Genomic DNA, 25,775 nt, shown 5'->3' with positions numbered 1-25,775 from the left:
TGTGCAGATAATTCAGTATTTCTGCAGTTTCCCAAATTCTACTTTAAATTATGCCATAAATCCCTCCAATGCTGACACAATGGGATATTTTATGTGATAAGTATCTTACATTAGAAATACCACCAAAAATTTGGAACTAAACTTCATTTGGCTGTATTTAACTGTCTTCTGATGCCTCTCCAAAAGAGGACTTCACCATAAGGTAAACAGGACAGTATTAAGATCACAGCTTCTCAGTAAAAGAAATATCTGGTTTATTGTTAGTACAAAGGAGAGCAATAAAGCAATCCTGTGATGCTGTACCACTAAATTCTGTGGCACAGATGAATCCTGAGGAGTCCCAGAAAGGAGGTCTCACAGCAGTTTTAAAGAAGTTAAATTGTTGGCAGGAGACCAAGAGTGTGGCAAATTAAGGGTCTAGAAAACCGCCATTCTCAAGGGCAAGACTGCCAGAAGAGTTCTGTGCTGTGGGAATAAATTCAGCTGAATTTTATAAGGAGTTTTTAGTGACTTTTCAAGTTAATTATTATAGTTATGAACTGACTGACAAAGTGCCATACAGAAACATTAAAACATCCAGAAAACATGCAAACTGCATTATAATACTTCTGTAAAACACAAGTAAGGACTGGATGGTTAGGAATTTCTCACAAACTAATAATGACAAGGTTGAAGCCTGAGATGAAGCCCCTAGTTCTTAGGACCCAAAACACATCATTATGTGCCAGCAAATACAGTCCCTATTTACCACTGCTTCATCTCAAATTATTTCAATTCAAATACACTGAAGCTTGTCAGTTTAAAGGTTAAACAGTAATTCTGTACACTAACTGTATTTCATACAATGTTATGAATGAAGAAAATATAGCTCCTGCTAAAACAACAAAAATCTACAATCATAGAGATCAATGGGTTTGATTTTGAATAGATAATTTAAGGCAGTCAAACTCACAGACACCTTTCTGACAGGACCTATCAGAAAGTTATTTGCAGAAACACAAATCTCAAAATACTCACAGATTTTGTTCATCCCCATTTTTTTCAATGCTTATATTTTCAGCACTGTTTTTTTCCATAGGAATAGAAGTTGCCCTCACTCAGTTTCCAGGTGACACCAAGTTGGGTTGGCATATTGATCTGCTGGAGGGTGGAAAGCCTTGCAGAGGGAACTGGACAGGCTGATTGATGAGCCAATTGCATGAGGCTTAACAGGACAAAGAGTGCCAAGTTCTGCACCTGGGTCACAACAACCCCAGGAAAGTCTTGCCTGGGGACAGAGTGGCTGGAAAGCTGCCTGGAGGAAAAGGAGCTGGAGATGTTGGTCAACAGCAGCTGGACATGATCCAGGTGTGCCCAGGGGCCCAGGGAGGCCAAAGGCACCTGGCCTGGATCAGCAATAGTGTGGCAGCAGGACCAGGGCAGGGATTGTCCCCCTGTGCTCAGCACTGGTGAGGCCACAGCTCAAATCCTGTGTCCAGTTTTGGGCCTCTCACTACAGAAAGGCATTGAGGGGCTGGACTGAGTGCAGAGAAGGGCAGCAGAGCTGGGGAAGGGTCTGGAGCACAGCTCTGATGAGGAGCAGCTGAAGGAGCTGGGGGTGTTTGGCCTGGAGAAAAGGAAGCTTGGGGTAAAACTTGGGGACCTTATTGCTTTCTACAACAATTTGAAGAGAGTTTGTAGTGAGGCGGAGGTTGGCCTCTTCTTCCACATAACAAGTGATAGAAGAGGAGGAAGTGGCTTCAAGTTGTGCCAGGAGAGGTTCAGATTGGACACTGGGAAAAATTTTGTCACTGTAAGGGTTATCAAGCACCAGAACAGTCTGCCTAGAGAAGTGGTAGAGTCACCACCCCCAAGGAATTTAAAAGACCTGTAGAACAAGTAAAAATGAAAGCAGTGAGATGGGAGTTTTGCCTGGGATCAATACTAGGAACTGCTCTGATAAACCAAAATGGAAATTAAACACAGCATTCTTCTTGGTCAGGTGTTCAATGAAATAAATCAATAACACAAACCCCAGTGCTTTCATAAATATAAACAGAAGACAATGAGTAGTTTTAAATTAGGATTTTGAAATGTCCCAGAAAATTACTCGAGGATCCTTTTATTTGTGTGTTAAGCTGGATATTTGTAAATGAAGCCTTATTACAGAGAACACATACAAGACAAAATACAGACCTGCAAATTCAGGCAAGCCTTCTGTGATTGCCAAGCACTAACTGCCATCCAAAAACTGTCATAAAAACTGAAAACATAAGTATTTCCTGCTGGACCTTTTTTAGTGTTCATTCAGGAAACTCAAGGATTCAGTTTTAAAAAGTAGATTCTTGTCCCAAGATCTTCATGAGTTTATGAAAACTGTCTAAGTAAACAAGGTAAAGGAGGAAAACCTGTCTTGAATTTTAGCAGAAAAACTGTTATTCATGTTACCTCTGGCATTTGAAAATGTTTCACTGGTTCACGCAGAAGTGGTGAAGCACTGACTGAACAAGAATGCACTGAGTGAACAGGTTGGCAGAGCAATGATTGTCCTTGAATTTGAGGAATGTCACAGTTAAAAAAAACAAAACTTGTCTGGCCACAATTTGCTCAACTGAAATACTTGCAAGGTCTTGCAAGTACCCTCCTGAGTGACAGAGAAAGAATTCAGAAAGCAAGGGTGAATTTGAAGGCACACAAGTTGTGAAGCTACTAGAAGAGTGAAGATGAGGAAAGAGAAATGAAGTGAAATGTGACATAAAAGAAAAGACAAGGGTAGAAGATAGAAGAGAAAGAACTTTGACAAATGATGGTGTGAAAGGAAATGTTATTCCTTTTTGCCAATACGGAGCACAGAGAATCACAATTCATCTCTCTTACGATTTCTGACAACTGACATATGAAGTAAATGTATGCCATGTATCAAAAGACATTATTTGGTCAAATTTGAAGGATCAGGATCAAAATCTTTGGAAAGAGGTCTTATTTAATTATGACTGTTTTGGGAAAATTATAATATTCAAGTACTATAAACTGAAATTTTGCAGAGATTGAAAAAAAAAAAGAATGATTCCATGATTCTAATAAAGGACCAAAATACTCCGTGAAAATTGCTTCTCTATGACAGCACCAAAAATACCATGGAAATTGGCAGGCGACAGTTAACTAAATCTAATAAACTTTTCTTTGATAACTAGATAGAAATTAGAGTCACCTCCTTAAACTTTAAAAATCCAAGAGAAAAAAAAGTTGAATTTCTCCTGATTTCTTTATTGCAGTCCCCTAGAGAATTAGATTTTCCTGAAAAGCTTAAGGCAGCTGCATTATTTATAATGGTATCCAAAAATCATAATATAGCTGGCAGAAAATTGAAATGTTACTAAGAAATGAAAAGGAATTTTTTTTTTTTTTAATCTAGTTACAATAGATGGGATTAAGTTATACCAGCCCCATGTATCTGGAGAAAAAATTATGAGCCACTATTTAACCAGCATTATAAACTTACTTTAACATGTAGACAACAGCTCTTCTTTAAGAAATACATAGCTGAAGGCAAAAAAATAATCACTGACTAATAAATCCATGTATTGATTTGGGATATTGATTACTATATATATATATAATTCAAGTTTATCTTGATTATAATGAGAATTTGCCTGGTGGTTTTCCCAAAGGAATCTTAAATGAATTCTTTCCATTTGTTAATATCTGTTGTGGCTGTAGCACAATTTGGCTCAGATTCTGGTTATGTCTTCAGCTCCTGCCATATTGGTAGAATTATATTATATTAATTCTTGCATGAACGTGTAGTAAATGAAGCTTCCAAATTCAAGAAGAAGAGATCTGAAAACTGGAATGCAAGTTGAGGACTGGATAATCAAATTATATCTTAGTAAATTTCAGCAACCATGCTTTGTGTAGAAATTACTTCATTTATTTCAGTTTATACATTACTTTTGATGGTGGAGGTGCTGAAAAAACCTGCAACTGATCACAATAAAAGCATCTGAAGAAAAAGAAAAAATCTATCCTGTGTAATAAGTTTTCATTACTCTAAAATATCTGTATAGTGTCTAAGTAGAAAAATTACAATTGCTTTACTCATCTTGTTTCAAATCTGAGTGACTCATCACTGCAGCACATTTGATGTTAGAGTAATGTAGGCAGGGCTCATGTTTGTGTGCACAGGCTTTCTGTCCTGGAGTATTCAAAGGAAGTCATTATTCAATAAAACACCTGTCACTTGAACAGTAGATTTGAATACAGTGTTGAGTAGAAGTATAATTTTCCAATAGATTTTTAGATGTTAGACAGAATTAAGTACCTAGAGGCAAACTCAAACTCTAGCACCATATACACACAGATCTTTTCTCCCTGAAGTAATGAAAGGAAATCACATTGCAGTACACAATATGACCTTTGGGTCTCATACTTGTCAAAAGTTATAAAAATTCAACTACTGAAATTCTCATTATAAGGATTACTTGAAACAAGTTTTATTAAACCACCCCAGCTATTTAAAGGTAAAAATAAAATAAAAAAAAAAGGTAAAAAATCAAATACAACCCCTTAACCTCAGTACCAGCAAGATGCCACTTATGATAAAAATTGCCAACTGTTGTAATCTAATAACACAGCATAAAATTTAATACTTGTTTCACCTTTTTTTCTAACTACAGTAACCTTCTGAGAAATGCCATCATTAACTATTTTCTTTAACAGGAAGGGTAAGAAAAAGAGAGAAAGCCAATGGTTCTTTTTTTTTTTTCTATAACTGAACCTGAGGCTGTAATATAATAGATGCCAAATATGGCTTATGTTAGATTTGTTCTTCTAATACTTTTTTAAGGCAATATATGTACTATTTTAAAAAAATGACTGAACAAAGAAGGAAATTTGTGATTCTGAAACAGCAGTGCTTGAATGTTAATCATCCCCTACAATCAGCACAACAGCTATTGCCAGCCATGCAGAAATACACAGGAAAAAGTAAACACTCGACAGAAAAAGTCCTGGAAAAAGCAGGTCATTAAGATCAGGTAGAAGCAAAGTGCACGAGCTCTTTCACTCCAAGCACGAGCTTAACAAAACAGCTCTCTCAAAAAATTGCAGTAGTGACAGACCTGTGGAGGAACCTGCCTCCTTTTTTGGTCAGGGGTTGTGACATACACTGCTTGTGCGTACGCGTAACTTTTGAACCGCGGTTTAGGAGAAGGCGAAGGTCCCTGGGGTACACTGACTGTGATCTACGAATAAATTAGAATGTACACATGGGTAGGAGCATGGATTGTAGAAGTAAGTATTGATCTCAAGAGCAGCTGAAGAAAAACAAGCAGGAAGGTCATTTTTCAAGGACAGTGTTGGTATTCAGCAGGCAAAATGGGATGGTATTAAGGAAACCTCTCATTTAATCTGACACCCTTTCCAAAAGCAACAAACTGTCGAGACTCCACACCAGCAGAATACCAATGTAAAGTGAAGCTTTTTAATAATTTACAAGCAGAGGCTCAAAAAGAAGTGATCTTTTGTCACATCTTGAATAAACAGAGCCAATATTTATCTGCTCAGTACTCTAAAATAGAGTGAGCATCCAATACCCAACCATACAGATTAAATTCAGACAAGTTATCTAGGCCTAAAATGCACTAAACACTTCAACAGAGAATGTCTGATGGTTTTACTAAAAACAAAAACTGACATTTCAACCATAAATAAATTCCAATTATTACATGAGTTTTTTGAGAGGACAACAGTAAACTGAGAAGAGATTATTTTAAAATGCAGGTCATCTTAAATAAAATGCTAAAAAATTAAAAATGTATCATGACCGTGGATGAACACCAACATCTATTCTCTAAAAAGGTAAAGATGTTTCTATCTACTTTTCAATGTAAGCCTCCCCAAATTTGTTTTTCCTTGAGGTGTCTTGCCACCATCAAAATGCACAATGCTGTACAGCTCAAGCGCAAAGCACTTACTTGCTGAATAATATTTTTTAAAACAGTCTGGTGTGAGATGAAAACCAGTATGAAAGTACATGCAGAGAAGTAGATCTGATTTGCCTGTTGATGAGATTTTCCCCATTATGCCCATGGGGTTTTTGCCTTCCACTGCCCATTTAACATCAAACTCATGGGGTAGGCAGGGAAACAACCACTTTAGAGCAGCAAGATGAAAGCAGAAAAGTGAAACTCACTTCTTGTGAAAAATGCTGTTCGTGTACTTCTACGTGCTCTTCTCTAGTGATCCTTGTGTGCCGTGGCAGCATCTCCACCTCCCTGATGGCTTCCATGGTGACTTGCTGGGGCAGGGCTTGAAAGAGTGAAGTCACATACATTAAGATGGACTTCTTATCTGGATATGCAGTTGCAACATCTGGAAGACAAATTAACATGTGTCATTTCAGTTTCCACATTCGATATGAGAAATAGCCAATTAGTTTAATGGAAAGTTGATAAGCTAATGAGCAATCTATTGTCCACATGAATACTCTAGAGACTAATTAGAACCTTGCCATCAGTTCCAAACTTGCAGAATAAACTTGCATATCAATGAGAAGGTGCCAAAGTTTATACAGGTAATGTTACCTCATTCAGCATAAGCTTCCCATCTATATTTCTTGTGTCAAAATGCAATTTTTAACACTGCAATCCCCATTGAGCAGGACTAGACATAGGAAAAAATGTATTTTCTTGTGCTGTATAAATATTCCAATTATAAAAAGTAAGGAAAACCTCATTTTCCAAGTCATGCCTTTTACATTCTCCCCACATCATTTAGCCACTGAAAGCAACAATGATGTAGGGGGAAAAAATAATTACCAGTTTTTCTTGTGAATTGATTCATAAAAACCCACAATTGAAGTCAAACTACAATAAAGCCACATAGCTTTTATGTTCCACTTAGTCTTGAGTTCTTTATGAAATCTGTGGAACATCAAAGGAACATGGTATTCACAGACAGTAAAACGCATAATAGAAAAACTCTTTAAAAAAAAAAATCGCCCTGTAAAATCTCTATGTCCTTTAGTCAGTACAAGAAACTTTGCATCAACACAAAGACTATTTCAGCTTTTGCACATAGCCATGTTATACATCAGCAGAAAAAGCACTTTCCCTGACTCAACAATTCAAGTCAATAACGATTTGTAAAAATGTAAGGCATGTGGCAGCTCTTTGAAACAGTTACTTTGTTATTTGCCATTGATGCTTACTTCCTACACTCAGTCTAGTGAATCAAGATGTAAAAGGACAATTGTACAAAAAATTTATCATGAATTCCATTAATGTTTTAACATGAGTGCTGGCAGAAAGCCAAGAACTATGAGTCTTTACTGTCTTAGATCAATCCAGTCTTAGCTAAGATTTGAATTCACAGAAAAAATAAAATAAATCAATGATTCTTCAACGTGGCATCTCATTCTCCCTGCCTAGAATGTGGGAAGGCACCTTCCATTAAAAGCTTCACATAGATCTGGAAATTAAGAGAAGACATTGTATGAATAATTTTGGTTTGGCTTTCTGACCCATCTCCATATCTTTGCTTAGTACTTTATGAGAGGCAGCTGAAGATTTAATTCTACTTAACATTGGCTGGAAAAATGGCACATTCCCTCTAACATTCCCACTTCCATAATATAAGTATTTTTCTGCAAGCATCTTCTTGTCTTGTCTTGAATATTGTAATGACATTTTGTCATACTAGGTGTCCACTAGTAATTGATATTTACATGAATATCCATGCCTTCCTGGTGGGAAGAGTACCCACTGGATGATCAGTAGCAGCTGTGATTTTTCTATTTCTTGTTCATTATTTTCCTTTTCAAAATGTCTTTTTAACCAAATGGGCAAATACTTTACCATTTATCTACAAAAAATATCTCACACAATAAATAAAATGAGTACCTAGTAAACAATATACATGCCAAAAATTGTTTACCCATTCTATCTGACAAATAAAAAGTACATACAGCGCTGTCAAAATACACTGGCAAATAGGAAAGGATTTAATTATTTAATCACAACAAAGAGCTAAACAACCATAGTTGCAAAGCCTGGAATCAACCTATCTCTCAAAAGTCTTTTTATGGGCTCCTGAATTATCAGAGCAGGAATGACTTCTGCTATACTTTGCCTTCATATTTTCTTCTTTTGAATCCTAATCTGATGTACTATCTTTACCACCTGCTGAGTCTGATGGCTGTTTGAAATCCTTGTAGCTAGACAGTAAATAAACTGGAATTCAAGCATTTCTTGCAAGGAAGTTCACTATTTCTTTGTAAATATGACTACTTGCATTTGCAGGTCAAAAATGTCTGTCAAATCAATATATTCTTCTTAAAAACTAATCTCAAACTCTTGGGAAATATAGATTTTTAATAAAACTAAGTCAAGATATTAAGATAAACCATTTCTCCAATACTAGTGTTGAGAAAATTATCCAGAATTTTTTTTTCCCCCAGACCAATTTATCTTCTCAAATTTAACTCAGAGGCAATTCTTTCAGAAAATTTTCATCAGTTTTCTTGACAAAGACTATTAGAGCAGGATTGAAAAGAATAAAATGAATGGAAAAAAAAAATAGACTACAAGTCATAAGAGTTTAAAATGGGAAGCATTGTAAGGTTAGAAGAAATTATACTAACGTGTTTATCAATAAAGAATCTGAAAGACTTTGGAAAGCTCCAGAAACCACCTCAATTCTTTAATAAGATACAGTTACACAAAAGTAACCAAGTTGAGTGTTGAGCAACCAACTTTCCAAGATGAGTGTTTCAATTATTTAGAGGAAACTTTTTAGGTACAAAACTTTACGCTGACAGATTAATATTTTTCAAAAGAAAACAGTGACTTAAATATGTCACATGAACCATATCGTTCAGACAATTCTTGATACCTCTTCTGATCCATGGGATTACTTATTATTACTTATTATTATGTGATTTCTTTAAGAATCCCTTATCATCAAAGAAACACAATTACCTTGCAAAACCCTAACTGTATGTGCTCCCCCTGAAAACGTATCCACTCCAACCATTTAGAGAGATTAGTCTGTCCAGGGAAGGTCTCCAGCCAAATTTAAAAAAATACAGAAAAATAAAACAAAAAAAAACCCCACTTATTTTGATACATGGGGCAAAATGCCTGAGTCTGAGACGACACCATAAGAGCTCAATTTTGACCATAATTTTTAATGTATAGTAAGATTCCGTTCATTTAGAAAAGCAGTTATTTGGTAACAAGTACCAAAAGAGCAGAAAGAATCTGAGTTCACCCCAGAACATCAAAATCATGAAATGTAACCCAAATCCACTTCTGTTTAAGTGCAGTTGCCTTTAAAGGATTAGTACAGGTTTAATTTGGGAAGCAATTTGTCTGATAAAAGTTCACTGCAGCTGGATTTCTATTAGCAATCTTTATTTGTTTTCTGATCAACATAACTAAAAGTTTAACTGTTTGCTAAGGATGACTACAATAAACCTGAAGTGTACTCAACCTAATCTGTTTCTAAATACATCAAAATCTTCAAAAAGTGATCCAGCAGCCAATTTTTATAAGCCTTATAGTTCACAAGTGTTTTGCTTTCTGCATCCCTATGTTTGGGTCAATGATCAAATCCCTGCTAACATTAAGGGATGAGTGAAAAGGAGAATGATATAAAACACAAATAAGTCCCATACTAAAAATACAGGTCTAGCAATACAATAAAATCCAGTGTTTTCCTACACAGTGTTACATTATGTATACAAAGCCACACACAGAGCACAAGTTATAAATGTTTATGGAAATGTTTCTTAAAATTTTCAAATACACAGCTACTAATATAACTGTTCTTTTTTGATAATATTTTGCTTTCTCCAAGCTCTGACCAACTAACAGTTCTGACACTATTTTTGTCAAATGGTTTTACTATTTGTGTTTACTCTTTGTATCAAACTAGTGGCAAAATAACTTTGAAAGAAGAGAGTTTAAAGGCCCACTGCACTGCCAGAAAGATTATATTTCTCTACATAAGTTGCTGATCTAGTTTCTTTAGATTGAGAGAAAAATTCTGAAACATACTTTACCTTATATAGTGCTGAGAAGCAAGATAAGACTTGAGCCCAAAAAATACAAGAAATCCTTTGTCCTCAACAGAAGCAGCTAGGATTTTCACAGAATCAAAAAGTAGAAACCATAGAAAACTAATTTCTAAATCCTATACATCACCTAATGCTGTTTGCTTTATTACAATAGTAATAGAGACTCCCAGTATTTTAATATTACCTGCTGCTATCCAAAATGAGATTTTTAAAACTGTGTTAAAGAAAAAAACATTGCCTTTCTTTCCACAATAAAAAGAGATTCTCAAAGCTGATCTGGATTTTCAGAGGTTACGTGTGGTTTTTTTTAAGATAAGTAAAGGATGTTGGTATTTCTTCTATCAGAGTAGGGGTTGGGGTTTTTTAAAAGGCTTTTAAAGATATGAATACAACATTAATACTTATTACAGGTTCTACTGTTATTTCCAAATGCTTCTGTTTAGAAAGCAGAAGCTCTCAGATTCCTCAGATAAAACAGAAATCTGACAGATACATAAATGATTAACAATTTACATCTCTGCAATGTAAACTCATTACAGGAGATACTTCCAAATTCCTATGGCCACTCCTACTATGGCACCTGCCTCAGCCACAAGATCTAAGATGAGGGCACAGAAAAGCATTTATAAAAGTGCAGCCATAACTCAGATGTAACTTTTATTTATTTTACCTTTTAGCCTCAAGGACAAGGTTGAACTTTTCAAAGCCTGTTCAAAAATCTGCAGCAATCTGCCCGACAAGGCTGACCAAAACACTTTGAAAGAGCTTTCATAAAACCCAAGGTATATATTTTGATCTCATTTTTATTTGGAAGAAACGAAATTTTCAATTGAAAGCACATGAAAATGTGCTAGTAAAAATGAAACAGCTTACTCTTAAAAAGCAAGAAAAACAAGATTTCATTCCCAAATGAATGCATCAAAAAATTAGGAATAAAATGTATCTCCAAAATGTTGCCCCCATAACTAAGGGAAAAAAAAGGGTGAAAATTTTTAACTTGGTAATTTTTACTCCAAATACATACTTTTGGTCATTTAAAAAGTCCATATAGAGACATTAAGCTGTGACAGAATCATGAGTCCCATCTGAGATTTGCTCTTACTGGTGACTTAATTCCTAGACTGTGAAAACATGAGCCTATATATAGTCCATTCTTATTCAAACACCAAAAACAAGCAAGATTATCAGGCAAAGATTATAAGGTGTTTTGCTTCTATGTATACATACTTCTCCCTCAGAGTCCCCTAGGTCTCCAAATGACATTTTCTTACATTCATATTTATACTAATGGTATGATAACAGCAGGAACACAGTAGTAGTAATGGTTTACTCTACTGAAACTCACTGCTGCCACTAAGACCTTGAAGCAATAAACTCTGCAGTCTCTGAAAGGTCAGCCAGTAACTGCAGTGTCTACTCACAATTATTGACTGGTTTTGCTTCTTTTTTAAACCTGTAATTATTTTCTGCCTTGTTTTTTCACTCTACCAGTAGATTGCATGTTAAATTCAAAACGACAGCAATCTTTGCAAGTAATCTCAAAGAAGCCCTGGACTTGCACATAAACAAAAATCAACGTATGAAATAGTGCAGAACTGCAAATATTGAAATATGGAAATTAAAGATGATGATTTTAAAACTTTATTTTAAAAACAAAGTAAAAGCAAAGATCAATTTTTTTCAAAGGCCATTGAAAGGCCTACAAGAATAAGCATAGTAATCACAGTCTATTAATTTGCTGAATAAATTTCACATTTCACAAAACTAACTGCTAGCAAAAGGCACAAATTACATAGAGACAATTAAGTGAGAGCAGAAGCCTGGAAGAGTCCACTTAGATAGATAGTGGTGCTGATTTTTTCTTCTTTTCTGTAGAAATGAATGGCCATAAACCTGAAGCACTATGAAACTCTCAGAGGAAAATGTTAGTTTTTAAACAGGTATTTCCTTAATAAATGCTTTAAACCTGATGGTGAAGAGCTACAGAGTACATTTAAAATTCTGACCTTTGTAGGTTGTATTAAACAAGGCCACAACAGCAGCACGAAGAAAATATCCTCAGAAGTTTAACACGTTTGTGTTTGCCTTTTAGAATTACAAGTCAGGATTTGTGGAATTAAAGTGCTGCAGAATTCAAGTGTATCTGGTAAGAAAATATTTGGTGGCAGAGCATACCTTTAATCTGTCTGAATGTCTGTTCTGATTTGATGCATGCGTGTGAAGGAGCCTTGGAATAATATGCCAGCACTATCCTGGTTAAGTGAACTTGATGCTATCTCTGCTTTTTAAACCTGCAAAATCAGACTTAATACCTCTGCTGAACAGTAAAGGCATTGCCTATTCTTTTTCAGGCTCCTTGCAGTATTAAATATTGATTTAAGTAACACCACAACCTTTGCAACTTAAGCTACATCTAAAGTGTCTTAGCAGCAAAGATAGAGATAGAAAGAAGTGAAGTCAAAGTAGCAAAGGAATAAAACGCTGGTTTTAAAAATTTGGGGTATGATACATTTTTATCATATCATTCTTTATTCTGATATTTTTGTCATATCAGACAGGGTAGGAGTGAGCATGGCTCTCCTCAATTTGTTGAAATAACAAATAATAGTCATCAGGTAATATACTCACAAAACTGATATGCACTGAAAAGCTGCAGTTTGATTTTTCAAACCCTGGAAATGCAGTGAGAGGTGGGGTGAGGCGGGAAGGGCCAGAGGAAAAAAACCTAAAATATACCCTGTTACCTAGTTCCTACTGAAGAGTTCATTCCTGAAACTGAAGACAGATCAAGGGAGTTACAGTGTCTGAATCAGAAATAGTGTTCAAAAATGGTAATATTAGCAGTCACCAAAACTGTAATGTTGCTAAGAATATTTGAGATATTCAAACAAGTTAATATTTGAGAGAGCAAATGGGACAGTATTTCAAAATATTGTACATTTTCCACTTCAGCTTTTATAAATATTTAGTCTAGAGAAACTGCACAGGTAACTATAAAAAAAAAAGAATAGAAAATTAAAGACTGAAATCCAGTAAGTAAAGATTTTATAACTTCATCTGGAGATAAGTTCATTACTTTTATTTCATTGTAAAATCTTTCATAAAGCTAAAATGATATAAGGTAAATGGAAAAGGGCAACTGAAATCTAAACAGCCAATTCTGAATACACAATAGAAAGAGCCGTGTGCTAGATGGGTGATTGCACACTCAATAAGAGAAGGCAATACTTCCTCAAGTGCAATCCAAAAAAAAACATTGGGAAACACAGCATTCTTTGGAGACAGTACAGGGAAGAACAGGGATTCTGCTCCTAGAATGTCTGTACCTTCCTTTTATTCCCATCTGAAATGTGCTATTTCTGACACTGAGGCAAGCTAAAATGACCTGAGGTTAATTCCATCCCAAACCAACAAAACAGAATGCTGAATGATAGTACAGGTAGCTTGTACTTTTCCCCTCTAGAACCTTATGGAAAACTGATTTTATTTGAAACTTGAGAAACGCAAAATGGAAAAAAGAGTGAAACTTATACAAGAAAGTGTCCAAGATGGACCAATTTGGCTGTAAATTGAAACTAAGCCATTCTTGGCTTTGTTTTGAGTTATTAAAAAAAATGCAGCAGAAGTTTTAAGGAACAAAGCTAAAGTTCTATGCAGGAAAATTCCTAAATTCTAGGTCAAGATCAGATGTAAAATTAGTTCTAGATATCTTAAAACAAATTCAAAATTTAGTGTGTATAATAGCATCTTCAATAATAACTCCCATTGCCCACTAACTTAGGCCAGAGTATCATTTGCAGGTATAATGCAATACTTTTTTATAATACTTTTTATATTCAATAGACCATACCTTGCATAGGGCATGCAAGTTTGATTAATTTCAGCTAAAAAAAAAATGATAAGTTTTCACTATCATTATGAGAGACTGAGGAAATTCATAGCTATTAAGGTTCAGTTCCATATAGGATATTGAAGAAAAGAAAACCCTCACTGACAGAAATTCATGTGTACAAATTGATTTGATGCATTAGTTTTAAATTCAAAGAAGAGGTTTCTTGATAAGTCATATGGCTGCACATACTGAATTTTCTCACTGCATGTGTGAAGTGGCTACACCTACATGAAAACCAGTTACCTGGTTATTACAGGCTTCTATATTGTATGGCACATAAACAGTATTAAAAATGACAAATGAGGTCTTTAAGAATGTTAAGTGAAGCAGATGAAAAAAGGCTATTTCCAATTTAAAAGCATATCTTAAAAAAATACATACACACCTTGAAAAAGATCAAAGCATAATTTTAATAATTTATATATATCATGATCATTCTTGTATTGAAATGTTAAAAAAAACCAGGGTAGAAAAAACTTATAAATAACTTATTTTTAACATTTGAGGGATTATTTCACCAAGAATGCAGCAAATAGATTACTGTGTTGATCTTTTTCCTTAGGCTGATCATGAGGAAAAGCAGTCTAAAATGTGTCATACCAATACTTCTTAAAAATGCAAGCTTTTACTGAAGGGTTACTACGCACTTACCATTTTCCAGGAAGTTATTTAAAATCTACCTGCAATGTAATTTAAGAAAAAACCCTTAAATCTGATTATCTGAGGAAGAGAACTGCTCACGCTCGACAGTGAGAACTTAAGCCCATACTCTGAGGCTGGAAACATCTGCTCATGTTTTGCATAAATGTAAGCTTCCATTTACATTTCAACGATTTTATACATGGCTAGTGTTGGAGAAGCAGAGAAGTAGGTTTAGGGCAAGAATGTCTGGTAATTCATAATGTAAAGACTCAGAAATCAACATTTTAATGACTCCTATTTAAACATGCAGCAGAAAGAAGGTGTCTTGTCTTTTCTAGCCCATGCAAGCTTCAGCCTGAGGAAACAGAAGTGTGTGTGACACTGATGGGTGTGGAGCAGCATGTGAGAGGCCAAGGAGAACTTTAAATGCTATAGCTTGGTGGAATCAGAATGGATTTGAGGACATCATATCTATAATAGTTACTTAAAACGTCTCCTGCAAGATGGAACAGCTGTAAATATGCAACCACAGCAGCCAGGTGTGACTGGGGTGCCAAATGGTATATTATCTGTGTATCAAACAAAATAAATATAGCAAATTTCAAATGTGAAACACAATATATTAAACTTATTTAATACATAAAAGGAAAACCACAAGTATTAAAATATTACAACAATTACCATCTAAGCATAATAGCAGCACTATAATGCTTTACTTTGTGCTCTGAAAAAGGAAATCCTTCTAAGTACTGTATCAGGAGGGTAAATTGTGAAAGAAGGGCCTGCATGGGCCCCAAATTTGCCCTAAAACAGTACAGATACATACCACAAATCAGTGTTACAGTAACACCTTGTTTATTAGACATGTTTCTGACTTCACTATAAAAAGGTTCTCTCACATTTTTCTCAGTTCAGAATTATTGTCTTCATGGTCTTCACTCACAGAAACAAATGGATAGCAAAATTTCAGTGCTCAGTTAATTCCAGGAATGTTTTATGATGCAGTATAGCAGCAATTTCAAAGCACAGCATTTTCATGGTCATTTTCAGCTTTATTAAATAACCTAAAGAAATGTATGTTTTTAATGCTTTAAATACACCAATCTCTAGTCCACTGCAATACACTTAGAACGTAAATAAGCATTGTAGTAGGTCATGAATGAGTGCTATGGTGGAGGCTTGTTGAGTCAGTTTGGACTCAAAGATGAAAGGTTAAGAAATGGTAATTTAATCTTTTCAAGAGTTTCTAGAACTAATACAAATTTTGGGAGATGCTGATGTAACCACCCTTCAGATTACATAGAAATCCCAGTCTAAACAAAGCACAGCTAATTTTAATGTTCTAGTAGTGCATGTCCAGCTATTGTTCAGCAAATGCAGACAAGATCAGAACCAAAGCCTGTCACATTAACCAAAAACTGCAAAATTACACTCATCAAACTTGACAGAATAGCTGCAAGTATGTAAAACATGTATAGTGTTATGTACAGCAGCACCTTCTGAAAATACTTCATACACCTGAGCATTCAAGGAGCAGAGAGATCACAGCCTTGAAATGCAGGACTTGTTACATTTTCCATCCAAATATCAATTTTGAAAGATAAACCAAATTCATCTTCAAGAAATATAATATTGATTTCATTCCACAACGCATTAACAAGATTTGATTTGGGATCTGTTTTCTGGTCTGACATGTCCAAGAATGATAAACTATAAGTGGAACAGAAACAAGTTGCTAGTTGCAAGTAAGACAGTGTCGAGAACAAAACTGTTTTGAGAGCCTATTCAAAGGAAGGCTTAGAGCAGCTACACGAGTGCTCCTTATAAATATATCATGGGATGAAAGCAATCAGAGCAAAACCACCAAGCTCAAGGACAATGTTAGCACAAGAACAAAAAACACAAAAAGCCTGAAGAAATACAGCCTGAAATGCAGAAAAGTTTATTGCCCTCAGAAAGCAAGGTTCTGAGCAAGGCAAAGGAACAGAAGAAAAGCATCCAACTGACTACAACAAAACTTGAGGCATTCAAAAAAACCTTTATAATGAGTTGTTTACCTGAAATTGCAGGTAAACAGGACTTCAATGAAAAATCAGGTTCTAAATGTTCTGTTCCTCCCATGCTTTTTATATTCTAATAATTGCTAGCTAATTTTTAGTTATACTATTTTAATACAGGCTACAGTTTCATGCTTTTCTATGAACTCCACATCCCTGCCTTTTTTTTTGTTTGTTTTTCAGTTCTGGGGAACTATATCCATGCAATAAACTGGCCAAAATAATGATAAAAATAATATGTCATGTCTGACTGTCTGACTATTCTTGTAAACTCTGATAAAGCATTAGACTAAAGATGCAAAAGAGCTTTTCCATATATAGCATACGTATACATATTTAACAACTAATAGTACATCAACAGAGCATGTGAAAGAAAGCTGGAGATTAATCAGTGCAGTCAATATAATGTAAATAGGAGTTAGGAATGCATTAGAACAACAACCAGTTTTATTACATATTTATCATGTATTATGCTAATGAAGAAAATGCAAACAGCCCTAAAAATATGTTTAGATAGGACTGTGAAGCAACACAAAAAATAAGCAGGTTAAATCTAAATATTAGTTGGTGAATATTTTAATAAGAAGAAGGATTTGTAAATACAGAGCAGGGGCTAAGCATAAAAGAAAAAGAACATGTAAAGGTTTAAGAAAATATATTCTCCTGGAAAAAGATGGAACTGCTAATTCCACCATTAGCATATTATCCCTTGATATTTAACTTGCACATACTAATTATATTTTCTTGAATTATCTCTTTTTAAAATTAAATAAATTACGTACTATTCAGATTCACCAACTGAATATACATTTGTCCATTAATTATCATTATTATTGCTACAGAGGTTATGTAATGTCAGGCCTTAATCTATGTTTTTTGAAACAAAAGATATTTTTAAAGGTCAAAACAATTTAAATACCAACTTTTATTAGCATTTTTAGAGGGCGAAAGAAAGAATCATAAGAAAATGTGCTTGAAAATTGACTTTAGAATTTAGAATTGACTTTTCCAGGCTGAGTAATTAAACAAATAAGCAATGTTACAGGTACAGTACTAAAACAGAGTCATAATGAGATTAACATTCATAACTACAGTTATGGGAGCAGAGTCTAGGATAAAGAGAGCAATATAAATGAGAGCAGTGGAGGCCAACATTTTCTTCAAGTCTTGGTTTAATTACCCAGTGCTAGAGAGACTGACTTTAGCCCAAACATAAAGAAGGGATTTAATGTCTATTAGCTAAGGAAACATACATAATCTAAAAATAATGCAGAAGAGGTCACCTTTGCAAAGAACTCAGAATGTTCTGAAGACCTGAAATTAGGCTTTGAAACACCTAAATAAATGAAATACATGTCCAAACTCACTGGGAAATTTTCATTTCTCATTTAAACAGTGTACAGTCTTGTAGTAAAACTAAAAAAAAAAATTAATACAAAGGTTACCAGTGTCACCCCTCATTGACTTCTTTCCCTAGATGAACATAAAAATCCAACAAAAACCAAAACCATAGAACTGAAAAATCTTCCAAAACTAAAGGAAAAACTAAGCAGCTCTCCAAACTTTAAACTAGCAATATATAATACTCTTTAAACTACAAATAATTATTAAATATCCTAAAATAATCATAAAATGGACCTTATTCTACCTAGCTACTTTTTGCTTTGGGTCTTTATTTAACTGGCTAACTCCTGAAAAACCTTTGGGCCTGGTTGTGCAACCATTTTCATCAAGCAGCTTGTGCAAGCTGGCCCAACTAATAATTTAGCCCATTTCACCAAAAATATAGTGATTACATCAAAACCGAGCCTGCAGGATTCAGATAGGACAAGTGAGTGACACCAGTGACAGAGAATGTTTCACTAACCTGCAGCATTAACAGCTTAGTAATATATATATTCTGGGCCTGCACTAAACACTTTTAATATAACATGAAAAGTTCTAATAGCTTAGAAATAGTACATTTCCTAATCCAGACTGAAGCATTCAGTCTGCCAAGGAGAGATAAAGCAGCAATGGGAGCTTCCCTACAATATTCTCCCTCTGAGCTCCAGCTGACCAGAGGCCTCAGCATGAGCAGAAGGCATGCTAGGATCCTCTCAGTTCTGGAGCACACAGATAAGAAATGAACTATATTTTAAACCTTTGAATAATAGTGTGAAATCTTTATGCCAACTAACCAGCAAAGCTATACAACACATGTACTCACAACAGCAAAACCACATTCTCCTACAAACCTGAGTCAAGGGACACCAGAAGACAAACATCTTTGATAAACCTCCCAAAATTTCCTGTAATTAGATTTTTCCTTCCAATCAGATTGCCCAGTAAGTGAAATTAAACTTAAAGCACTATAGCCATGGCATTGTAAGGAATATGTAGTGAGCAGTTCCAAGTGTCCAGAAATTAAGCCTCACCGACATGACTATTTGCTATTCAAAGGGATGTAACTCTTAGCATGCACTGGTCCTTACTCCCTATGTAATTTGGGTAATTTGTTAGACTTTCATCTAAACTTTGGAGCTGCAAGGATACCATTTAACAATGCCACTTGCAAAAATGGTACTAAGTACACAAGTAACACTCTAAAAATGAAATATCTTACACCAGGATGAATAAAGGAGTATAAAACAAGCAGATCAAAATAAAATACTTACAAAAACATATTTTCTACAGTGTCTCTGTGCTCCTGGCTTGGAATAAATAGCAAAAATTAATAATACATTATTACTGAAACATGTTCAAAAACCTTACAGTTTTTGACATTACAGGTCAGGCTCTTTTTGTTATGTTTGCATTCTATCAATTAATCTTAAGATCAACTCAAACGTTACAACTTTCTGAAGATCCTGCTAGAGAAAACATGGAAGAGGCAGGTAAGTATCTCCAGTTAATCTCTTAAAACAAAATTTTTATACATGTATTTTTATTGCCTTTCTGTAATAAAATGTTAATATGCCATAGACAATGATATTTCCTCATAAAAGTGTCCTAGCCTTAGCAAGTTACCCAACAGACAGTTATGGATTTAAAACAGAGTTTGATTTCTTTTAAGTATTAATTGTTAGTGTTCTTAGTGTTGCACAGATCATTGCAACAGATATTACTGATAAGAAAGTCAGGAATGGACTACCAGAAAGTTATTAGTTAAATGAGAATTAGAAATCCATAAAAGCTTGTAAATTTTCTGTTTCTTGTATTTGGCCAGACTAGTCAGAGTATAAAGCATCCATAACGGAGATCCTAAGTCTTTCAGAAGACAGCAGTTAACTCTGGGATATACAGTGAGGTGTCTCACCTCTAGGTCATTTCTTTAAAAAAAAAACAAGCAGTGAGAATGGAAAATCACTACCATCTGAACATCTTGTGTCTCTTGAATGGCCAATATGCAATATGTCTGTAGTATCAGTACAATTCCTAGTGGAGTAAATAACAAAACAAGCACTCAAGTTCCAGTCCATCACTCATGAGGGGAGTCTCAGCAGAAAAACATGCATATAAAGAAACTGGGATTAACACCAATTTCAAAACCTCCCCAAGTTACATACAGAAATGTTGTTGCCTACACAATCCTAAAATGAACTGGCAATCTTGGCTTTCAGAACAGTTCACAAAGTTAAATTTATTAAGACACCCAATGATAATATTCTATTTCAGTTGTTGAAAATACAGTGATGCTACATTGACTGATCTAAAGCCCTCCCCAGAGTTTTCTCCAGCCCCTATTTTGCATAGGACACAACCACTCTTCCCCACCTTCTGGTTCCATGTTTCCTTCAGCATCCCAGCTGCTGGACTCTCAGTGAGAGAACAGCTTTGCAACTGGTGCTTGTCCAAGCCCAACTTTCCCATTTCATGTGCATTCATGTACTGGTATTTACAAAAGGAGGATGAGAGATACCTCATCACAGAAGTGATGTTTTTAAAAACTTCATTGTCCCATGTTCCTGCCCTTCTCTTCATCTTATTGTACCCCTTCCGGGACACAATCAGGCTACAGCCTTCATCACAGAGTTAGACACTGGTTACCAAACCAGTTACTTTATCCACTTTGACAATCCTGTTAAGCGGGCATTGTTCCTCAAACAGGTCCCCACAGTGAAAAAGCCAAAGTCCCCAGCTGTGACACCAGATCCAAAGGCAAAAGTTGATCTGAAAATATGCCCAGTCCTCCTTGAGCTTTTCCTCTTTACCAGCAGGAGAGGAGAGCACCCTGCGGGCACCATGCCCTTCATCCTCACCAGAACTCTGCAGTCACTCTCTAGATACCCAGGCACTACCCATTGATTAGTGCCCAAATGAATGAACAAGGGGGAGCAGCCAGAGGGTCAGAGAGTTGAGGGCATCTGCAGCCTCTTGGATCCAAGTGTTTGACAAGCAACAAATCTCTCAAGACATGGTTATATTTGCAGAGGAATACCTCCATCTCCTGCAAGAGACCCTCTCCAGGAAATATCACCCTCATTTTCTTCAGCCTAGCTGAGGTGTCCCTGCCTCTGGTGCTTCCTGTGGCAGAGACTTATCTTCCTCACCTGCTCCACAGGCTCTTCTTCAGGCCATAACTTTTCCAGAGAGAATTTGGGACAAATGGTGTGGCTTAGCTTGTGCCAACCTCTGCTGCAGGCTTGTGCTTCTGTCAGTTCCAAAAGAGCAGCCAGAGGTTGATTGCTATCAGCTTCCCCTAAACATCTTATCTAGAACTGCCCATCAGGGAGCATCAAGCACCAGCTCAACTGCTTAGAAAGAATTTATATAACCAGGGGGCAGGAGCACAATAAACAGAGGCAGCCAAAAGAATCACAGCAATACCCAAACGACTTCAGAAGATTTTAAGAGTAATAAAAAATAATTAGGGAATGGTAATTTCACTCTTATATGAGCAATCAGAGTATATATTGATGAACGCTATGAAACATTTTCTGAACAGATAACGTATACCTGAGAGTACATTGATAATGCTCCTTACAAACATTAAAATTCATTCATACCTGAGATGGCATCTGGTTTAATTCTGAATAATGCTTTGAGAAAATGAAGCATTACATAAAATCACAGTAGCCTTCAAGAAACAGTTTAATCCACATGTCTTTTTAACAGAAAAAAAAAAATTAACCATCCAATTTTCTAGTAAGGTTTCAGAGGTACACATACCTATACATGTAATTGGTATATGCCTCCTTAAACCCAAGCAATAGGCCTAGTCAAAGATGGGTTTACCAGGAAATTACTAAATAAAGTTCTTTTATCCACAACATACACAGAGTCAGACCACAGTTAACATAACATTTCAGTGTGGACACACAATCTGTGAATCCACAAAATAACTGCAGTGATATAAAACATGAGAATTTCAGCATATTGCCAACATGCATAAAGGACTTAAATCAATGAAAATACCAAAACATTTATATTATTATTCTGTGCACTATATAGTGATATTGTGGCTAACAGTACTGATTATATTCTAACCAGTAGTTGCTAAAATACATTTAAGAGGAAAAATAAAGACTGATAAAGCCCACTGATGGGGACCGTTTGTCCCTATGGTCCAAGGAATTAACAGTAAACAAGTCATGCATTGACTTCAAAGTAGATATTAGTAAGCACCTCTTGCAACAGGAAAAAGTGAAGAAAAATACTCTCTTAATCTACAGTTTTCATTCTAAGAAACATTCTGTACATCTTTTTTTAGGAAGTAAACTGACAGGCTCAGAATTTTTTAACTTTGCATGCAGTTTCACGACAGTTTTATGTTTACCTTAAGGAAGGAAGCCAGGCCAGTTTTTGCAATTCCTACCTTTCAAATCTTGCACTATCCTAACTCTTTGCTTTGAGAATGCACTAGCACATTTTTCTCACTTCATAAAGAGGAGATTCTAAAGTTAAGCCATAATAAAACCAACGCAAAATAAAACCCAAAGCAAAACCAGAATAAATATTTATAAACCAGTTAAGCTCTCTGAACCATTTCACTGTAGAATAATAGAGAGGAACAGTGCAGGAAGAAGGAAAGAGATTGTTTCAGAGCTGACTGGCTTAAATGCTGTGAAACCTTCCCCATGGCCGCACCACCACTACCCAGCTCCTGACTGAAATAAGGATAACATAAAATCAGATTATAACTAGAAAATTATACTTGTGATTCCACTTGTCTAATGCCAAATTAAAATCCGCTATCATTAAGCTACTGACCAAAGCAAACAAATTGCTTTTCAAAAAAGTGGATTTTCCCTAAAATAACCATTTCATAAAAGTTACTAGTATGCAAACGAAGTTTTATTTGTTCATCTTGTCTCCAAACAGAGCACAGAAATGCTATAACAGACTGAAATTATCATAAGGGAGCATCATCTCATTTTTTGGGTATCAGACAAAGATTTTATTTCTTCCTTCAGTGTATCACCATTTTTTTTTCCCAGTTTCATTGTGCACTATTTCTATTGCAATTCTGTGTGAGTGACTATGGATGAAATTCTTTCTGTTGCACATTCAATTATTTAAACATAGCGCAGTGTTGAATTACTGCAAACACTTTGATGGCAGATGCTGATATTTTAAAATGGCACCTGATGGACCTGTTTCATAATTAGTTATAATGAGCAGGAATGTGGAAGAACTGTTCTAAAGGGATTTCAGCACTGCAGCTCTCCCATGCTCCATGAAAAGTGGTTATGTTCAATAAATCACCACACTAAGTTCTTGTTTCTTCAAACCCAGCTTCTGATAAGGGGCATATACTCCCATGGATTTCTGCACTAAAGCTATATTGCTGAGTTAAACAGCCAACAAAATCAGCATTGCTCTGGATCTTATATCCTCCTACAGATTTATAAGGCATTCTATAAGAGTACTACTGACTGTTGAAGTAGTGCTCTCTTTCAATTTTACAATACAGAAAATTAAAATAAGATGACTAAACCAGAAGGGCAAAGGGCCTTGTGGAAAAGAGGAAACTCTGCAGTACGTTAACTGCTCTGTTAAAACAAGGAGCTTAATTTTTCTTCATTTCCTGCAGTCAACAAATCTCTTGATAAATAAATAAAGCCAATATAGTCCTAAAGAGGTTGATGGCAGCTTTTTTAGAGAGAAGTTGCATCTTGCACTTATAAACAGCCCTCAGACATGGAAACCCACTGACTTCCAAAGCCACTATGCAACACATGGAACAGGTTCCACATTCCACACAGACTAAAAGCCTTTGTTTGCAAAGAAAGGCAAACTCCTACTTGAGCACTTCTGCTGCTGTAGTTCAATAAGTAAAATGCCTGTTGATATTCAGCAAACTGGAGGCTCTTGGCATAAGAGCCTTGCTGCAATTTCTTCCTTTATTAGGCTGTGCTCAAAAAGCCATTATAGAGGTCTGTGTTATGGCTCTCTAGGCACACACTGCTCCATGACCCTAAAGAAATTAATCTCTCCTTTAGTTCTATATTCTAATTTTAGTCCAACCAGCCAAGTCTCACATCATGGAGCTGTGTAAAATGTTAATAAAAAATTAATAATTTAATTCTTCTATTTTGAATGTAGACTTTTCTTAGTTGCAATAATCACTAAAAAAAACCAATAACATAACTGTGAAGTACCATGCCATTGCATATATTACAAAGGCACAAATCAAAATACAATTAAGTCCTAAAACTCTTTGGGTTTTTTTTAAATAACGCAGTCTAGGACATAAGTAGAGAGATCTAAAATACATAAAACAGTGTTTGACAGCAACCCTAAAAAACCTTAAGTTTTAACAAATAGCAGAAAAGAGTTAATTTTTTTTCTTTACTTAAGTCATGGCTAAACCAGACTATCATCTTTGCTTTACTATCTCTAAAGGGCTTAGAAAGGAAGCTGTAGAAGGATCTCCCAGATGGTACAAATAATAGGTGATGAATTTGGAAACCATCCCTGTGTGTTTTGACAATGTCTTCTGGGAAAGCCTTCTTTAAGTGTGTCATATATGTAAGTCTTACATACACAATAGGTTATGTAGAGTAAGCTTAATGGTTGGCATTTTCCCAAAATATTAACATACACTAGTATAATTAATCATACTTACTCAACTGGTTAAGCTTTCTTTTTAATTAACTTAGTTTACTTTGTGCAGGGTGTTTTTTAGCATGAAACAAAACAGGCAGAGCACATTCCCTTAGCTTTAGGATTGAGCAGCACAGACTCGGATTATTCTGTTATTACTGTTAAACAAAAAAACAATGCAAGGAAACATCATCAAGAGTCGTATTTACAGCTACATGTTGATTTGAAACTGAACAAATAAAAACAATTTTCATGCCATGCTGTAGGTCAGAATAATGTGTTGGCCACTGAAGCCAAGTGCCTGGTTGTTTCAGTAACAGAAATGTGAGGGTGAATTCTGGCACTTGTCAGCCTATGATAAGTTTCTAACAGACTAATACTTGTCAGGGGAGTGATAGCTGATTATACAGTAAAATTGTACTGGAGATAGGTGATGAACACACTATGAAGGAAAGATTTAAAAATCACATGAGTCACTATAGCTCATGGCAGAGTAATTCTGCAGTTCTTTGTTTTAATTTATCACAGCAAACCTCCAATACCAATTTTATCCAACATTTCCCAGTGGAATACTTGTAATATAAAAGCACGGCACAAGCAAATGTACATGAACTTTGATATATCTAGTGGCAAATTAACTACAGTAACCTTGCACCTACTGTCAGTCTGTATTTAACAGGATGGATGCTCTTCCATGCCGTGCTCACAGCCCATACAACTGAGAGAGATGAGTTCCTTCAGGGAGCAGCCTGTACACATCGATTTTCCACTTACCCCTGACACTTGAGAGCAACCTAGAGTCTCTTCCAAAAAGGGACACCTTTCCATAATACTGAGTGAGCCTCTGCCCATGGAGAGCAGGATGCAGCTGGCAGAGTGCTTTGTTTTCTTATGCTCCACACTGCAGCAGCAAGGATAATGAAATACAAGATCTGATGAGAGACTACAAGTGTCTGTCTAAGCAGAGGTAACAGAGCCAGAGCCCACTTTTCTCCTCGTGCTGACTGCCAGGACAGGGACAGCATGAGATGAGCAGATGTGACACAACCTGTGAACAGCAGTCCACCCGGAGCAGCTCTTATTGCAAAGCTAAAGGACC

The 25,775-nt window shown here is 35.6% G+C and overlaps 1 protein-coding gene across 3 annotated transcripts in view; it reads right to left on the bottom strand.

The window, feature by feature from the left end:
- DMD (dystrophin) overlaps positions 1–25,775 on the bottom strand; it is a 1,044,614-nt gene that overhangs the window by 721,114 nt on the left and 297,725 nt on the right. For all 3 annotated transcript variants that reach the window (XM_054518613.1, XM_036378966.2, XM_036378958.2), the window contains exons 8-9: positions 6,173–6,351; positions 5,100–5,222 (exon numbers count right to left, since the gene is read on the bottom strand). In XM_054518613.1, the coding sequence (XP_054374588.1) occupies positions 5,100–5,222; positions 6,173–6,351 (302 nt within the window). The remainder of the gene's footprint in view (positions 1–5,099; positions 5,223–6,172; positions 6,352–25,775) is intronic.

This window comes from Molothrus ater, chromosome 2, assembly GCF_012460135.2.
Source record: "Molothrus ater isolate BHLD 08-10-18 breed brown headed cowbird chromosome 2, BPBGC_Mater_1.1, whole genome shotgun sequence".
In the NCBI taxonomy this organism is placed as follows: domain Eukaryota; kingdom Metazoa; phylum Chordata; class Aves; order Passeriformes; family Icteridae; genus Molothrus; species Molothrus ater.
Note: the sequence above shows the minus strand (reverse complement) of the source record. Positions and strands in the feature narration are given on the sequence as shown.